Source organism: Balaenoptera borealis (assembly GCF_965194805.1).
Source record: "Balaenoptera borealis genome assembly, chromosome: 17".
Classification (NCBI taxonomy): Eukaryota; Metazoa; Chordata; class Mammalia; order Artiodactyla; family Balaenopteridae; genus Balaenoptera; species Balaenoptera borealis.
The window spans coordinates 68,688,542-68,707,909 of record NC_138876.1 but is presented as its reverse complement, the minus strand read 5'-3'; the positions used below and the strand labels follow the sequence as shown (position 1 = coordinate 68,707,909).

Below are 19,368 nucleotides of genomic sequence, written 5' to 3'. Positions count from 1 at the left end.
CCACTATTCTGCCTACCACAGCTAACAATGTTATACTTGCTTCGTAAAAAGTTTGAAAGTTTTCTTTGATCTTCTATGCTCTGGAACAGGTTGTAGAGCATTGAGATTCTCTTTTCCTTGAAGGTTTAGTAAAATTCTCCTGTGAAACCAGAGACCTGGTGCTTCTTTGTAGTGTAATTCTTACAAGACTGATAGAAAGTTCCTATAGTAGTTCTTATAAACTTACATAAAGGTTATAAACCTTTCTTTTCCTTCTTTGGAAATTGTTCTGTGTAAGCTGTCTATCTCTATTGGGTCAATTTCAATAAAATGTATTTTCCTAGACAATTATGTGTCTCATCTAGGTTTTCCAATCTGTTCACTTTAATGTCTGCAACATAGTTGCTTGTGTTTTAAATTTTGTATATTTCAATGATTATTTCTCCCTTGCCATTTTCTATTTTGTATATTTGAAATGTCTCCCCTTTTTCTTAATTAGGTAAGCTAATGACTATCTGGTTTGATCCTTTTTTTTAAAGAACCAGGATTTTGATTTATCTATTAGATATGTCATTTTTTTCTGTTCTCTACCTCATTAATTTTGGTTTACTCCTGGATCTGATAAATGTGTTAAATGCTCGCCATCAATCCTTTTGCTGAAGTTTCCCCAGTGATTTCTTGGTTGAATGAAACTCATCCTCTAGGAGACTGCTCAAGGTGAGCTGATGTGTGCAGTATTCTCTGCACCCTTACATGTTTGAAGCTGTTTTTCTGTAGCCTTGATACTTGAAGGAGAGCTTGACTGAATATACGATCCTTGGTTCCTACTTTAATTTCTGATTTAAGGTGACTTTTACATCCTTGGATGCTTGATTGAGAAGATTCAATTTACTTAGCAGTGTTACATTGTGGTTTTCTTCACTTTATGGTTTATTTTGGCAGGGGCATTTTCATAAGATGGTAGACTTTTTATTCTTATTTTCTATTTTCTCTTATAATAATATTGTTTATATTTAGACTGCTTCTATTAATTTCATGGTCTTCAAGTATTTACAAGATGTCTAGTTTAAGAAGATCCTTTTCTGTGTAACCAAGTATACTTTCTTTTTACTTTTTTATTTTCTTATTATTGGGGGATGGGATTGTAAGAGGTTGTGTGTCCTCGAATTTCTTTGTTTCTCTCTTTTTCTTGCAGGACCTGAAATTTCCCCCCTTTGGCTTCCTTTTTCCTTTATCGCCCATTTCCAAAGGCTGTTTCTCTCTTCCTTTGTATCCTTTTCTCCCTGAAATGATGCCTTTCAAGACTGCCACCTCGATTCATGTGCCCTTCTAGGTCTTTTCCTCATTGTCGGTACCGCGATTTACCAAGACTCTACAGCGTTTTATACTCCAGGTTGACATTCTTTCCAGCAGTGGTTTCAAATCCATTTTTGACTTCATTCTCTCTTTCTTCTTTTCTCTTGTATACAGTCTTCCCAGGGCTGGTGTCCAAAGTGTGACATACAGCTCTACTGGGATTTGGTATTAACTTTTTTTTCACTTACAGGTGATTTGAAGATTCTAGAATTCTCTATCTTCTGGCTATACTGAGGGTGTAGGTTTTGTATAGTTTTACTCACTCTTCCTGCTAATCTGTATTGCTTTGTGGGTAGTTCATTGCATTCTTGGGTGCACCCAGAGAAAAGCTGTTGTTTGCTGCAGAACTATAGTCATCTTAGTGATGTAGAAAAATCTGAGAGCGAGAAAGCTGGTGTATTCTTTGCATGCTGTGAAAAACCACTCAATGATTGATTTATCTAAAGGATAGAACTTTTAGGGCAAAAAGCAATCAAAGAAACATCTATTTACTTTGAAGAGTTTAATTGCATTCAAATGTGTTTTTATACTGAATGTCAGGGAATATAAAATAAAAATACCTTACTAAGCATTGCCTATTACATTAAATTACTTTGAAATTCATCGTTCATCCAGCAGCCCTATAAGTAGTACAGGTTTTATCACACAACTATTCCCACATGTGGCAGATGAGGGACCAAGACTCAGAGAGACTCACTCACTTGATTTCCTGATTGCACAGGGGACTTGAGTAGAGCCAGGAGTAAAACGTAAGCCCCCTGACCGGTAATACCAGTGTATTTCCAGTACAAACCAAGCCTGGTCATAGAAGTTCTCACTCGTTTGATCTTCTTTCCAAATTTCACTATCATTCAGCCACTTTTGTAACCTTAGGCCCCTCCTCGACAACAAATTACTAGGGAAACATACTTTTTAGTGTTTTATTTCAAATTGACTTGTACCACAAAAACAATGTAAGTTATTTAGCCAATAAGTAGGAAATATTTTCTCCACTAAGGATCCACCTTCATCTCTTTTCACAGAGGACAGTTATGGGACGGATGGGAAGGTTAGTCAGCCCAGTCTCACTGCAGACGTCAACTGGCAAGGCCTGGAGGATCTATACCGTGTGAATGGAAGCATCTACGAGGACAAACCAAACTATAGACTTAGTCTGGTTGACTGGACTAATTACTTGAAGGCTGCAGATAGAGTATTTGCACTGTTGAACAGTCACCATGAGCAAAATAAAGCAAATAAGACTAAAAGTGCTCAAAGTGATGGGTTCCTGGCTATGTCTGCTGAGCTCTCGGCACCAGCAGAGTCAGATGAAGACCCGAGGCGTAGGGTTGGGGAAGCACCTCCTTTGACCTTGCCGGCTGACCTTCCCACCCTGCATTCCAACCGACCAACATTCAGCCCAGAGAGTAAACTTGAATGGAATAACGACATGCCCGAAGTTAATCGTTTGAATTCTGAACACTGGAGAAATCATAAAACTGAGAAGTGGATGGAGCATGAAGGGATCAATCTTCTTGAAACTGATTTCAGCGGCGATGGCACGACGGCGGAGCTGGTGCAGCCCGGGCCCAGGCACCAGAAGGGACTTCCCCAGGATGGTCCTCCAAGAGAAGATGCTTCTGAAGGTCGGCTGCATCTTACCACACATCCTGATGTTGACTCCATTCATCGGGATCAAAGTGTCCACCAATAGGAGCAGCCGATTTCCTCCTGCAGCCAAGAGAGGATGTCAGACCAGCTGGGGAAGAATCACAAGAAGTGGAACTTACAGAGCCTGGAAGGCAGTGTCTCCTTTCCACTCTCCTCTGATGAGATGCCATGTTACCTTACCCTAAACACAGTATTTTTTTTTAACTTTTTCTTAGTAAACTAATAAAGGCAATCATGACAACCGACATTCCAGACTGCCCCGGGTACTCCCCCGGGGACACCCGGGCAGCGGAAGTCAGTGCGCATGCGAGCGGTACGCGCCCAGCGACTCTGTGCTAAGTCGCTATTTGTCAAGAGTAGAAAGACAGGTGGATTTGTGGGGTTTTGTTTGTTTGGGGGATACTAAAACAGTATTATCTTTTGAAAGCTGTAGGGACATGAGTATATAAATGTTAACCAACCAAGATGGCTAGAGTTGTGCCTTTCTGAGTTTCTGGAACTTGACGTCCTCGGTGAAATTTCAGTCCATTTTCCACGGCCTGCGAAGTGTGGTTTTGATTCATTTTTAACCACTGGAATTTTTCAAGGCCCTCGTTTTTAGCTCAGTGATTTTGCACTTTGAGATCGGAATGCCATGTCTATTTGGTTAGTCTTATTTTTTTTCCAGACTTGTCAGTCTCACTGCTTGCTCTCAGTGTGACAAAGGAAAATGGACCCCCAAGGGTGACACATCGTATGGATCACATATTGTTCAACACACGCTTTTGCCAGAAAATAATGCATGTGTTTTACCTCGACTTGCTAAAACTGATTAGCAGAATGGCATGGCTAAGGATGTTGGCAGTAAAAATAAATAAACAAAACAAAGATTGCCTGCTTACTCTGTGCCTGGCCTCAAAGTGTTCATCATATGCTTAAAATTGCTAAATTTTTATTATTTTCTTAACAGCATAAAAGGACTGAAGACTTTTTTTTTCATCTTTGTTTTGTTTTCTTGACTTGGCTAATAAGCTTAAGTGTTAAGAAAATATATCTAGTTATGAATTTATATAAGGAATTCTTTTCAGTAAAACAAACTCATGAATGTTTCATAATTTAAATGCACCGTATGTGTTGTGTGATTATTTTTAAGGCCTTCACCAGGTTCTGATTTTTTAAAGGCATACTTCAAAACTGCTTTTGAAATTCTGTGTTCTTGAAAATATTCTTGTCATGTATTAGATGTTTAAATACCAGCAAAAGGATTATTACCTCATTGAAAGTTACCAGTATCCTAGCCAACTTCCCAAGGTTTTTTTTTTAGCTTAACAGTAATTTTTGTTTTATTTTTAGATAATTCAAATGCATAGGTAAATTATGTTTCCTTTACATGTTTAAGGTGAACTCTTTTAAAGAAAATTTAATATGTTATAGTTGAATCTTTTGATAACTTTAAGTCTTTATCATAGACTCTGTACATATGTTAAAATTAACTAGCTCTTTATCAGGTGTGTGTGTCACCGGCTGAATGACAGATGAAACATATTTATGGTCATGAATGATGTGCTTTGTAAAAAGGTTTCAAGTTATTAGGAAGCATACTGTGTTTTTTAATCTTGTGTAATATTCTGTGATACTTTTATAGAACAATTCTGGCTTCAGGAAAGCCTAGAAGCACTATTTCTTGAAATAAAAGGTGTTTAAACTTCACCTGTTTCAGCGAAATGAACTTAACCAAGTTTTTGTGGTACACTCATTCCTTGCAAGTAAGCTGGAGTCCTGATCTCAATGTACCAATGCATGATTAAACATTAGCCTTACTTGTAAAATTGATCCAAAGTCAGTGTGTTATAGGACACTCTCAGATTGATGATTTCCACATGGGTTTGCCTCATTGCTGTCCGGTGGGATGTGGCAGAGGCAACCTGAGGGCCGCTTCCCCAGGCAGGCATCTGGGCAGCTGCACAGGGCCAGCGCTGGGTTAATTTCTCTACTGTCGCCATCTTGAAATACTCAATCGTTTTTGAACAAGGGACCCCATGTTTCCATTTTTCACTGAACCCGCAAATCATGTAGCCAGTCCTGGGCAGCAAAAATGTAGTTTTTCAAAAGCAAGAGGACAGGACCCCCGACCCCCTCCGAAGGAAGTTTGGGTTCTTTGGGGACCATGAATTTTGGTGGAGACCTCGCCGCCTTCCAAAACCTCAAGTGTTCTGATTGACAAATTCCATGCACTTCCTTCTGCTCCAGATCTCCTGAGGAGCTCTGTCCCCTTCAGACAGAGAGGCTGACAATCTGTGAAATGTCCAGAGCTCAGAAGGTTAATAATAAAGGAAAAAAGCAAAGGACTTTGGGATCGCCAGTTCCATCCTTGGATAATTAAGGAAACCATCTGTATTAGTTTGGTAGGGCTGCCATAACAGAATACCACAGACTGGGTGGCTTAAACAACAGAAATTTATTTTCTCACAGTTCTGGAGGCCGGAAGTCCAAGGCCAAGCTATCAGCAGGTTTGGTTTCTCGAGAGGCCTCTCTCCTTGGCCGGCAGAGGGCCACTTGCTCCTGTGTCCTCACATGGCCTTTTTCTCTGTGCATACCCATCTCGGGGGTCTCTTCTGATAAAAACACTAGTCATATAGGTCGGATCAGGGCTCTACCCTTAGGACCTCGTTTAACTTTACCTGTTTAAAGGTCCTCTCTCCAGATACAGTCACGCAGGGGATTAGGGCTTCAATATATGAATTTCGAGGGGACACAGTTCAGTTCATAACACCACAGTTTCTTCGAGAGAAGAATCCCAGATAATAGTGTTGTCCGAAGACACATCACTGTGCCTCCCTCCTTGTTCCTTTCCTATAAAATGTGAATAGGCCAAATGCTGCTATCCTGGAGGGAATTCCATTGTAGTTCAATAACTATTCCTGGAGTAGCTACTCTGTGTAAAGGGCACGAGAGAGACTATTTCAGATCTCGAAGGGCCCTTGGAGATTGGTTGGCCACTGGGTCCCATTTGATCCCTGAGGAATCTGGTGCCCAGAAGGGCTGAGCTGATTCCCATCTGTGCATTCCCCGCGGATTTAGAAGAGAAAGAGATTTAACAGAGGTGAGGGCCAGTCCTCTCCACTTTCTCCATTCCAAGACCCATGGGCGCACGTGTGCACACACACACACCCCAACTTAGGGAAAAGAGAGGCCACAGTGAGACCCCATTTGGTAACGAATAGTGGAAAGAACAACGGACATGAAATTAGACAAGACTAACTTCCCTGCACACTCTAGTTTTTCCTATCTGTGTGAGCTTGGAAAAGTTACATAACCTCTCAAACACAGCTTCTTTGACTGTAAAATAAGAGGTTTGAATCAAGGATGGCAAATACATAGCATATGTGCTGCTTTTCCCAAAATGTGCCCAGGGAAGACAGTGCTAATTCTTCGGGACAATTCTGCATTAAGCCAGAGTGTTTGTATCCTTAGAATCCTCAGTGCAGCCAGCTACTATCAACACTGCTGAATTGGTGTTGGCATGCAAGACAAAACCTATTTGCCATACGCAAATTAGATCATATCCGAGGTTCCTCCCAGCCTTCTTTTTTAAAAAAAATCCTTGAAATTCCCTGGCGGTCCAGTGGTTAGGACTCAATGCTTTCACTGCTGTGGCCCAGATTCAATCCCTGGTTGGGGAACTAAGATACCACCAAAAAAAAAAAAAAAAAAAAAAATTCTTGTGATGGCAGCATCTGCAGGGAATTTTGGTTAAGAGAGAAGGAATGAATACTTCACACTTTCACACTTCCACCCCAAGCCAGACATACCTACACATGTTGACCTTCTAAAAAAGATTTTTAAATGCTTCTTTTTCAGGATTTGCTTTAGAGCTGATTTGATCTCAGATATAAGAAGGTCCTCAATTCCCCTAAATTAGTCCAGTTCTGCTTGAGATTTTCAAAACTTATTTTAATAGAAAAGAAAGATTTTTGATGGATAATTAAAATACCTAAGGAAGTTAATACCTCAGTATGGTCCACCTCCCTGGTTCATTAAGGCCTCATGACTTCCTTTTTTCTCTTTTTTAATCAACTCAAATGAAAAATTTATTTTTTCATAGAATAAAAAAATTATTGTTTTACGAAAATAAAAGATTATTTTTAAAATTTTTTGTAAATGTTACAAACTTACAAAGTTAACACACAGGGTTGAATTTTCTAATCTTCAACTCCTCTGGTATTTTATCATCTTCACAAAAGTGGCTTTCAGTGTTCCTTTCCCTTATATTAACAACAGTGACCTGTTCTGGCGGGAATTCTTCTTTGGGTTTGTGCCCTCCCTTGAAGGGGCAGGGTGGGTAATGTTAGAAAAAAGAGGGAAGAGATATGGGAACATATGTATATGTATAACTGATTCACTTTGTTATAAAGCAGAAACTAACACACCATTGTAAAGCAATTATACTCCAATAAAGATGTTAAAAATAATAATAATAATAATATTAATAATGCTAACAGAAAAAAAAAAGCCTCTTCCCTGCCTCTCCTCCTCTCCCCGTCCCTGCTTCCCTGTTTCCCCTCCCCTCCCTACTTCTTCGCCACTTTTCTTTCTGTTTAACCCCATTCCTCCCTCCCTCCCTCCCTCCCTCCTTTGTACCCTAGTGTTTATTAGGCCTCTGTGGCTTCCTATAGAGGCTGCAGCAAAAGCTGTAAGAGCTGCCTAAGCCCCTTTCCCACCTCCTGCCCCTCCGTCTCTAACACATCCATACCCACTGCCGTGGCTCAGATCTCAGACTTCTGCTCAGAAATCTCCAGTGATTTTTGTCCCCTCCAGAAGCTTCCTCCTTCCATCCACCCACTTGTTCCCCTCTCCACCAACCTCTCACTACCAGCTTCCCCTGGAGAAGTACCACCTTCCCAGGTCTAAATTTTTCTCTAACTTTTCATCTACCCTCCTGGGCCATAACTCCATTCCCCACCTTAATCTCATCCATCTTTCATTCCCCTACCGTTTCAAATTTTACCTTTTCCTTCTATGTAAACTTTCCTGGACATAATATCTTGTCCATTTTACACTCTCCCCCAGGTAAGAAAACACTGCTGTTGTACCAAGTCTGGGGCCAAGGGAGTGAGAAGAACTGGCCACATTTATAACCTTGCTCTTTCCCCCATTTCTTTTTTTAATAAATTTTTCAATCTTTTAAGATAAATTTATTTATTTTATTTATTTATTTTTGGTTGCATTGGGTCTTCGCTGCTGCGCGCGGGCTTTCTCTAGTTGAAGCAAGCGGGGGCTACTCTTCGTTGCGGTGCACAGGCTTCTCATTGCGGTGGCTTCTCTTGTTGCGGAGCACGGGCTCTAGGCGCGCGGGCTTCAGTAGTTGTGGCGCCCGGGCTCAGTAGTTGTGGCTCGCGGGCTCTAGAGCGCAGACTCAGTAGCTGTGGCACACGGGCTTAGCTGCTCTGCAGCATGTGGGATCTTCCTGGACCAGGGCTCGAACCCGTGTCCCCTGCATTGGCAGGCGGATTCTTAACCACTGCACCACCAGGGAAGTCCCTTTAATAAATTTTTATTGGAGTATAGTTGATTTGCAGTGTTGTGTTAGTTTCAGTGGTACAGCACAGTGAATCAGTTACACATATACATGTATCCACTCTTTTTTAGATTCTTTTCCCATATAGGTTCCTTCCCCCATTTCTGACCAAGAAACTTACCTAATGTGCCTACTGTTCATGGTGGTCTAGACAACTCACCTTCCTCTAAGTTGTGTGGTGGACTTTGGGGACGTCCCCAGCCTAATACCTTGGGCTGATAGCGCGCCTGTTGCTGTACGAAGTAAGCAGAGAGAATGACTTTCAAAAATTAGATTGCTCCTGTTGGGACTAGGGTGTCCCTGCTCCCTGGTGTTAGGGAAAGCACTGCAGAGGGTTGGGGGACAAGGAAACGACAAATGTTGAGGGTTTTTTGCGCTCAGCGTCGCTTCACCTTTCTGCTGGCAAAAGGAAGTGGTGAGTGAAGGTATCTACCTTCTGTTCTGAGTTTCTAGCCCCCACATAGGAGGGCATCCCAGGACTCCAGAATCTGCATCCTCCCCGCCGCAAACCTCTTCCCCCACGTTACCTCACCTCCTAGCCTCAACAGCACAGGTGACCCAGAGCTAGAGTGGACACAACCACTAAAAGGTTTCATCCAAAGAGGAGATGTCATCCACCGTACAACCCTGATATGTATCCGGTCACTAGGAGCTCCTAAGTCAAACCCAGGAACTGAAAGGGCCGAGAGATTACAGCCTGTGTTTTCCATAATGACCATTAGGTGTCACTCTAGTGCAACTAAAGACCTCTTTGCTGGGCGCCAGGACCTGGGCCCTCGGCAAAGCTGCCATTTACATTGATTTCTAAAGTAGCATAGCACTATCATTTCGACAAGAAAACATCTAGAACTTGATCCATGGCAAGTTTTCGCTCTTTCTTCAGGGCCTAGGGTCTTAGCCATTCCAGCGGGCCAAAGAACAGTTTAGCTTTCCACTGATTTATATTGGTATTATGAGTTGGAATTGCATCAGACTTTGACGTTTAAATTCAAGAGTGAGCACCGAATATTTATCTCCTTGCTTTCCAATGACTCCGTGCAATTAAAAATGTTTTTTGGCTCCCCTACACTGAAGCAACAGAAGCCATCTCTGCCTAGCTGACAATTTTAAAAAGAAGAAAGGAACTGGATGCTTTTTAACAGCTCTTAAAATGCTGAGGTTTTACCAAGTCTGGGGCTAAAGCAAGGAAGATGAGTGGCCACATTGATAACCTTTCTGCTCTCTTCATTTCTTAAAGAGAAACCGTTTTCTCATGCATCTATTTCAAATGGCACAAAATCCAGAATGGCTCTGACTCTCCCTTGAAAGTGTGCGATACTGAAGAGATTCAAGAGAATCCTTTTGCTTAAATTGCACACATAATTGAAGAGAAGATGGTAGACTTGGGCAGGGATTACTATCTGCTTTTTACATAAATGGCTCCCTTGTTAAATGCACGAAGCCATGGAGGAAAAGAAAGCTTTACCCAGAAGTCAGCACAGAAGCACCCACTCCCTCCAATTATGCATGTATCTTGGGCCACTGTGACCTTTTCGTTTAGGTGTGCAAGGGAGTGATGGAGTGAGAAATGGAAATCAATTGCCCTGCTTTCCGCCTATAGAGTGCTTGAAGCTGGCTTCTAAATATAACCGCTTTGCACTTCAGTCCGTGAGTCATGCTGTTATTTCCATGGCTCCTTCAGCTCCTTCCGCCTCTCACTCAAAAGTTTTAGATGCCAGTGTACTTAGAAAACTCTGCTGGCCGTCAGACAAGACCTCAAAATCCAGTGCTTTTTCTCCATGGTTGGGGTCTGACCACAAGTTCCTCCTCCAGTCCCAGGCCAGCTCCTGGGCCCCTTGAGCAATGACCAGCTTGCTATTCAGTAGAGACTGGGGAAAGGGAGCCTTTAACTGCTTTGTTGATCAAGTTCTGTTATTTACTCCTTTGGAAATCATTCCTTTTTATGTTTGAGACTTTCCCTTGGTTTACCCATTTTATCCGTAACTTATCACGATCAACAGTGTGGCAAAGAAGAATACCCATCAAATGCCCACCATCTGCTGCCCGACATTTCCAGGATCCCAGCAGTTAGGCAGGAACATGGCACTAGTTCAGACTAATGCAGTTTGACATGTGTCACTTCCGGGCTGACAAAGAGAAAAGGACTTTTGCCTTTCCCTGGGCTCTTTGCCTCAGCAACCAAAACCAACCCTGAAAGTTCCAAATGGGGCAACTTCCAAGATGAGGGAGTCTCGTCAGTCTGGGTCCCTGAGGGGCTCTGTGGAACAGACCCACATAGAAATGTCCTGTAAATGAGAAATAAACTTTTGTGCTAGGAGGCCACTGAGATTTGGGGGTTGGCATGTTATTTAAGCATAACTTAGCCTGTCCTGACTAACACCAACCATATTCAAGGCATATAGTTCTGTAACCCCAAATTCTGTTTGAATTTAAATAGATAAGTGGTGAAATATTTAAATTATTCTCTCTGCTAATTCAATGGAAAATGTGCTACTGCAGACTTCTGAAACTATAGTCTTAATAGTTCCCACCTGGGACACTTAGCTTCAAGGCAGAGAGTTATCAGTTACATAAGGAGTGCATGACTGCCATTTTCCAGATTAAGTTGAGGCCCATGTAATCCCATCAAACCCCTGTGTCTTTATAGTGGGAGAAAACACTGACATCATTACTTCTTCATCTCTTCAAACAACAAAAATCCTAAGAGACAAACTAATTTCAATCCAACACACTTTATTCTTTCTTTTTTTCTTTTTTACTTTTTTTCTGAATTTTCAATGATCAAGTATTCAAGATGTTGTAAACCAAGGTTTATTAGTACATTGACAATAGATTTCATTAAACACAGGAATTATACATCTTTTACATTACCTTAAGGGGTCTCCAAATAAATATTCATTTTAAAAATCACAAAATCAAACTCCTTTATGCAACAACTCAAAACAGCCTTTCATCACAAGCACACCCCTACACACAAAAACACACACGCTGAACACACACTCCGCTAGGATCCTAATGCCAGTTTATTTGACACAGTATTACATTTCCTTTAACTAAAGAGTTAGAGGCTGACCTGCCTGTTTCATGTTTCTAAATTAATATTTGGGGTAGAGGTATGTATTTTAAGAAAAATGCCCACTATAATACCTTACCAATTATCCTTATTTTTCATTTCTACATACAAACTTTAAACTTGTTTTGTTCACCCCTTTGGTTTAATATATCCCTGCAATTACTTTAGTTTTCAATAATATCTTCTTCAATTTTAATATGTAACAGTAGAATACCAGAAAAAGACAACACCTTCAAAACCTCAATATTAAAAACACCTTACATGGGTGTAAGGTTTTTTTGGAGAAGAAATAAGAAAAGATTATCTTGGGCTTCCCTGGTGGCGCAGTGGTTGAGAATCTACCTGCTAATGCAGGGGACACGGGTTCGAGCCCTGGTCTGGGAAGATCCCACATGCCACGGAGCAGCTGGGCCCGTGAGCCACAACTACTGAGCCTGCGCGTCTGGAGCCTGTGCTCCACAACAAGAGAGGCCACGATAGTGAGAGGCCCGCGCACCGCAATGAAGAGTGGCCCCCGCTTGCCGCAAATAGAGAAAGCCCTCGCACAGAAACGAAGACCCAACACAGCCAAAAATAAAAATAAATTAATTAAAGTTATAAAAAAAAAAGATTAACTGAAATATATTTTCCCCTCTCTCTGAAATTCTTTGTAGCATCTGATTATTCTTGCTTAAATAAATATCAAAAGCGCTGAGTTTTCCATAGAAAAGTACTCCCCCTTACACTCTTCATTTTTGCAGTGTAAAGTTCATGGATTAGCTGTAGTAACGAGAGTAATGAGCGCTTGTTTTCTGAGAAGTTCTTCAGATTTCCAAAAGCAAAGCACATGCTGCCCCTTATCAGTGAAATACTGTGAATTCAGTGGTGCATTGTTGCGGTGAGCATGCGTCATCAAATACTTTTAGCACCGAGGCATTTATTTTTTAATGTTGCAAAAGCAAATACCCAGGGAGGGTTTTCCTCATATATGACCCTTCCTAGGGCTGAGTAAAAACGAAGTGCTTAAAATAACCTCTTCAAACATACACAGATCTGATTCCTATGTGGCAAGAAGTCTGGGACAGATACCAGCAGCATCCTGGAAGGTAAGGAAAGGAGAGAAGACAGAAAAGATAAAGTGCGTGAGGCCACGAACTTCCCCTCACCAGCCCTGGCACTCCCTTCCGTTCCATGAAAGAGGAAATGCAAATATGTGTGTGTAAAGGATATCTACCAGTCTGTATAACAGAATTAGCAAAACTGCAGTCTAGGCAATTCTGGGATTATGCAGTATTTTGATATCTATCTGCTACTTAGACTACTCAGTATGCACCTATATATCAATAGTTATATTCATATTTCTGTGCCACTTAGGATGTTTTAAGTACACACAACATCACAGAGTATAACTGGCTACCACTCCAGGCTTGGCCTCTCCTGCTGCTCCCAGGCACAACTAGAGAATCTCTGCAAATGCTTCAGGTCCATTCAAACTATGAAGCTTCTCTTCCCTTTGGTGCACTTGTAGTTGATACAAAACAGGCTCCAAAAAGAAACTCTCTGGCTCCAAGTCTACCAAACAATGCAAGCTGGAAATGCAGACTAAGGGAGAAGTGTCTTGGTGGTTGGTAAAAAGGTAGGGCTGCCATTACCTTCTGCAGATAAGCTGACATTTCTAGGCACATGCTCCTGTTTTTTCCTGCAGCTACTAATGGTAACAATCAGGAATAATCGGGTTGTGGTTTGGTTTATAACATACAGCACTTCGTATCTGTTCACTTAACATGTAACACTTTGTATGTGTCCGTTTAAAACATTTATTAAGAAACTTAAAAGCTATAGTCACTTTAAAAAACTAATGTAAATGTTAACATTCTGAAACAGGGGGAAAAAAAAAAAAAGCATACACTTGAAATCCCCAAAACTCAGATTCAACAAATCTGAACCACCTTTCCTCATTATGATTCATTTCAGAAACTCTACCGAGACTAAATGTTAACATTAAAATTGGATTTGTTCTATATTAAATAGGAACTATAAATAAATACTTGAGGTATGGCAGGACAAACAATTGTGAATATAAGACTTAGGTAAATAAATGTAAATTTACCTTGAAAATCAAAACATTCAATTTTGATGTTTCCTACAGATTTTTTTTTCTGTTTTACACAAGGAAATAATAATTTCTCTACTCTTCAGAAACAGTAACACATCAAAAAATGAAATGCTTCACCTCACTATCTTATAGTCACATCTTACCTATGTTAACCAAAACTACTGTACAGCATTATGTAGTGTAAGAAGTGCACAATAGAGAAACATGTGTCTGAACCCTGACTTGGCCACTATGTACAATCCTAAACGAATCACGTTAACTCTCTGAGCCTCAGTTTTCATGATCTGTTTAAAAAAAGGAAAAACAATAAAAATAGTTATCTTACAAAGTTATTAAGAGGATTTAAATGCATGATGTATATTAAGTGCTTGACAAAATGCTCTGCCAATAGTCAACATTCAACAAATGCTGATTTGTTTCCTCTCTGCTGCTCCTTTCTTTCCCCTACCCTAGTTCTGAATGACTTTTGACTGTTTTCAAGAGTTACATCCACCTACAAAGGATATGGATTTCAAGCTACAGAAGATAACCAAAATAATGTGTACTAACTGCCACTCCACCCCCTGGGGTTTCTAAATTAATAGGCTAGACTCAAGGATATTATATTTGCATATTAAAGTCAAATAATACATTAATCTATAGAGTTTTTAAAAGAAGAAGGTGACCTTTCCAAAAAATAAGTAATTAGAAGCCTAAGCTAATGGAGAGTGGCAATTAAACTTTTAACAGGAGTGGTGACTCTAAAGTAACACAACCAATTTATTATCAAGCATATAAGGACCTCATATGTATATACAATTAAATGGTGTCATCTATCAAGTAGTCACTTCAGTTGACTATGTAATAGTCCAATGATGCCACCAGAACCCAAAGCATTTTGGGGACAACTCTTATTTGGTACATATTCCAAAACGTCAGTCCCCCAAGATTTTTACTACTTACTCTACATTCACCAACAACACAATAATGATATACCTGCTATTTATAAGTACCAGATACTTGAGGAAGTACAATATTAACATTGTGGTGTACAGTTCAGGCCAATTTCTTTGAATTATGGCCTAATCAACCCAAAGGATTTCATAGATTGGCAGATGGTAATTAGGTAAAATAGTGCCTGATAGGGAAATGGTGCTCAGTCAGTGATGGCTTAACTGGATGACTGTTCATGGTAGAGAAGGGGAGGGGGTCTCTAATTATACTTGATGAGTCCATCATTTCAGATCGTAGATTTCTAAGAGCAGCTCCTTTTCAAAATGTGCTACTAAGAAGAGATAAATTCTAAGAGTGTTGGAACACACAATCTTAGCTACAAAAAAAAAAAAAAAAAAAGTGCCAATCCCACTAAAATTCTCTCAGTGCAGTTTCTTAACCATCAGAGGAAAATTAAGAAAATACCTCTTCCCAACCTACATATCTTTAGCTCCAACACAAAAGGAAACTTTCTCTTCTAAAGGATTAAAGATCTCCCACAAAGGGTAAAGGGGATCACTAAGCCCCCAGAGTAGACATGAAGATAATCAGCAAAATTCTCTGAAGACCTTCAAACTACACCAAGCTGACGAAAGTTTGACAGACACAGTGTAATTACAGGCAACGATGCTTCTTATGACTTAGCCAAACACGTCTGCCCCAAGGGAAGTCCTTGTCACCTGGGACCACTGACTCCACCCCTTGTAGACATTATTTAGTCTAACGATGAGAACCCTCTCCATAAACTGCATGCAACCAAGAGAGCCATTTGACCAATGACATTCCTAGGTAGAGAAGAAAACAACCTTGAACCCAGGAATATTCACACAACTCCACCTATGCAGCCATGGATGGATGGCAAAAAGCCAGAATCATGGGTCAGTCTCATCCCTTCTGTGGAAGACTATAAATCAGCCAAGGAAACCATTTCCCAAATTAGCCTTATAGAAGCATAGGCTCATTGGCAGAAACCGTCCACAATCATATGGATATTTGTACATTATAGTCCCTCCTAAGTCTGAGTTCTCATGATTCTTTTTCTGAGCAGCCAGATTCCATGAGTTAACTTGCCATCAGTCCACAGTGCCGTCAGGAGGCATCTACCTTAAGGACCACATAGAACACATTCTGTGTGGCATCTACATCAAAGTGATGTGCTGGGAGATACTGAAAAGGATGATGGATGTTGAACCCCAAGTGCATTTAGGAACAGAAAAATCCTCTCTCAGAGTCACTGCAGGAAGGTTACAGTAGAAAGGAATTAAATGGAGCTATAAAATGATTCAGATAAGGTAGGATTCAGTATGACAGACCAGTTTATTTTACATAATTTTTAACCATTACGTGGGATCATAACCTAAATCCAGCTCACAGATCTCCCTCCTCCTGTGTTCAAGGTGATCTTCCTGATTAAATGACTCCATTTCAGAGTGACTGCAGCAATTTTCTGCACATAAAAAAGAAAGCTACACATGGGCTAGTGCTTCCAGGTATATAACTAAAATGGTCAGGTGAGACTCAATCTTACTTCTGTGGGATTTCTTTTTCCAACTATTTTGAGTGTCAAGGTTACAATCCTCAACAACCCTTATGTGGGCCCTTAAAAGCTAAAAGAGGGCTTCCCTGGTGGCGCAGTGGCTAAGAATCTGCCTGCCAATGCAGGGGACACGGGTTCGAGCCCTGGTCTGGGAAGATCCCACATGCCACGGAGCAACTAAGCCCATGCGCCGCAACAACTGAGCCTGCGCTCTAGAGCCCGCAAGCCACAACTACTGAGCCTGTGCGCTGCAACTACCGAAGCCCGTGCGCCTAGAGCCCATGCTCCGCAACAAGAGAAGCCACCACAATGAGAAGCCTGCGCACCGCAATGAAGAGTAGCCCCCACTCGTTGCCAACTAGAGAGAGCCCGCATGCAGCGACAAAGACCCAACACAGCCAAAAATAAATAAATAAATTTATATTAAAAAAAAAAACTAAAAGAATTTCTGCAGCAATTTTCTTTGGATGAGAAAGCCATCAGTTTCTTTCCTTATTATGCATCTCAAATGACAGTTTCTAGCCATATTGTTTAGCACACGAGTGTTAAAGCCCCTTATGAAAGAACCCTGAAGTTGATATTCAAGCTCTCAGGTTCATGATTCAGCAGCTTCTTTAACTCCTTTACGGTGGGGCAGATAGACTAAAAGAGAATGTGTCTTATGAAACGAAGTAGCTGTTCCCTTTTTCACGCTACGCTTATGGTTCCTTTGAAGCATTTGAAAAGTTCTACCTGATTTTTAGCTCTGCTATGGCTTAAAATGCTATTAACAGTACTTTAAGGAAAGTTTAGCTTCCTAATTTCAGAACCGTATCTGCTTTAGTCTCTGACACCAAAAGTAACATGCTGCACTTACAGTTTCCCAATCAAATTGCATAGTTGAGGCAAATTCATTTGTGCTTTGTAGCAGGACTCACAGTAGGTGTTCATATCTAAAAACTCTGCTTTGTAAATGCAAAATCATGGTCAAGCTCACCCTTGGTCAGAGTGCACGCTGATGACATGCACCGCCATCGCACTTCCCATGACTTTGTTAATCACGCACCCAGCCTTATGTTGGAGCATAAGCATCAAAATTAACATCTCAGAAATGGTAACAAATCTATCTAAACTCCTCCTTCTTGGAGAGAAGGGGGGAAAGGCTCAGTCTTGTTGAGGTATCCAGCCCTCAATCAACAGTGGCTGTGTATACTGAGTTTTGTTGGTTTCAGGATTGCGTCTTTAGAGGTTAAAAAAAGAAAGAAAGAAAAGAAGGCACGGGTGTTTCTCAAGTCGCCATATTCAACTCAACCCACAAAAGTCTTCCGTTTTCAAGCTTCAGAAGGGAGGCTACATGGCATCAGGGCTTCCTTCCAGGCCCGGGTCTGGGGAGGAACTTATTGCTTCCAGGAAGGGCCCCGGATAGGTCTGTGCTGTGTACTGGATCCCTTTTTGCGGACCAGTCTCTTCGTGGAGTTCTCCCTGGGTGCTGAAAGCCGGGCAAGATCTAGTCCGGACAGACTTATCGGCACTGTCGGTGTGGCCCACCGTCTCACTCACGGTGCTCAGAGGGAATTCTCTCCACCTCTGCCTCTGCAGTCCTTCCTCCTTGTATTTAATGGAGTACCAGGCCAAAAAAATAAAAATGAAGCCAACAAATTTGAGGCCGGCTGCCAAACCAAAATAGACAAAACGAAATGATGTGACATTGTACTCCCAGCAAGAGCCCTGCACGCCGCACTCCTGCTGCCAGAGCATGCAGCTGGTGTCAATGACGGCTCCGAAGTAGATCGGAGTAGGAATGTACGCTAGAGTTGTCGGAAGAAAGAAAAAGAAAAACAGTTAGCACATCTTATAAGAGGAAACAGATCTGTAAATTAACAGGATGCCTGTTTGCTCTAAAAAACCAGTTGAAGGGAGTGGTTTTCTCGTGTTACTTGATTTTTTGTAAATATATATCACATCTCGTCATAATATTCTTATCATAGAAATGTTCGCTAAATTGTAAATACTTTAAATCTTCTAGTTTGCAGCTCAGTCAGAATGTGTTTTGTTTTTTAGGCATTTTATGATATTTATTTTATAATTTATTATTATTTATTATAGTTGACATATTATGATATAAAATGTCTAAAAAGCATTAACACATCTTTAGACATAAAAATTTCTATTGATAAAAATGCACTTAGAGAGGGGAGTTCCCTGGCGGTCCAGTGGTTAGGACTTGGTGCTTTCACTGCCGTAGCCCCAGGGTTCAATCCCTGGTGTGGGAACTAAGATCCCACAAGCCTCTCTGCCCAGTCGAGGGAGAAAAAAAAAAAATGCAATTAGGGAATCCTTTTAAACTTAAAAAATCAGATTTTGTTATGAAATACACAACTGGCCATATGAGAACCCTTTATGATCCACAAAAATTCAGTACACTTAGTTCTTGTGGCTTGGGTTCTAGCTTTGGATGCAGGAAGAGTATAAGGCAAGCACTGTCCCCTATAAGTCGGAAACCACGTCAAATGGCTCTTGGAGTATGGAAATAAATAAGGCATAATATTCATCTTTACAGCTTATGCAGCACCTGTGATGAGTAGCAGCTTCATTGTTTGGGCTATGATGTAGACATTTCTTTACTCCCATAAGGAAAAGTGTCTACCCAAGTAGACCTCCTTCATCACATGTTACTCCCTTTGCTGAAATGTGTCCCCATTCCCAACTTGTTCACCTTGCAAATATCTACTCCCCCTTTAAATTCCTGACTGACTCAGATGCTACCGTATTACCATTGCATTTTGAGTACACCTCCATTTTGTCCACTATCACCCAGTATTTAAACTATTTGTAAGTCTGTCACCCATAAGCTCCTCGATGGCAGGGACCATGCCTTTTATTCTTCACATCCCAAGGACCTATCAGGACAGCCCATGGATCCTCAATAAGAGTTTATAAAAGGAAGTGATGAATGGAAGGAAAGGAAGAAGACAAGAGAGAAGGGAGGAAGGGAAGGAGGAGGGGAAGAAGGGAGAGAGGATAGGTGGGCTAATAGCCCAGGAGGCTGCGAGTGGTACATTTTAATCTTTTGGCTGCACTGCACGGCATGTGGGATCTTAATTCCCTGACCAGGGATCGAACCCGAGCCCTCTGCATTGGAAGCACGGAGTCTTAACCACTGGACCGCC

General features: G+C 41.1%; 2 protein-coding genes across 10 annotated transcripts in view; one reads left to right on the top strand and one right to left on the bottom strand.

The window, feature by feature from the left end:
* The window catches only part of SULF1 (sulfatase 1), a 162,365-nt gene extending 157,693 nt beyond the window's left edge, over positions 1 to 4,672 (top strand). For 4 of the 6 annotated variants that reach the window (XM_082363398.1, XM_082363397.1, XM_082363399.1 and 1 more), the window contains one exon: positions 2,358 to 4,672. In XM_082363398.1, coding sequence (XP_082219524.1) covers positions 2,358 to 3,028 — 671 coding nt within the window. In that variant the 3' untranslated portion in view covers positions 3,029 to 4,672. The remainder of the gene's footprint in view (positions 1 to 2,357) is intronic. The other 2 variants (XM_082363402.1, XM_082363403.1) reach the window with 1 other exon arrangement.
* A 6,583-nt stretch (positions 4,673 to 11,255) lies between these two features.
* SLCO5A1 (solute carrier organic anion transporter family member 5A1) overlaps positions 11,256 to 19,368 on the bottom strand; it is a 131,876-nt gene continuing 123,763 nt past the window's right edge. For all 4 annotated transcript variants that reach the window (XM_082363417.1, XM_082363416.1, XM_082363419.1 and 1 more), the window contains one exon: positions 11,256 to 18,006. In XM_082363417.1, coding sequence (XP_082219543.1) covers positions 17,549 to 18,006 — 458 coding nt within the window. In that variant the 3' untranslated portion in view covers positions 11,256 to 17,548. The remainder of the gene's footprint in view (positions 18,007 to 19,368) is intronic.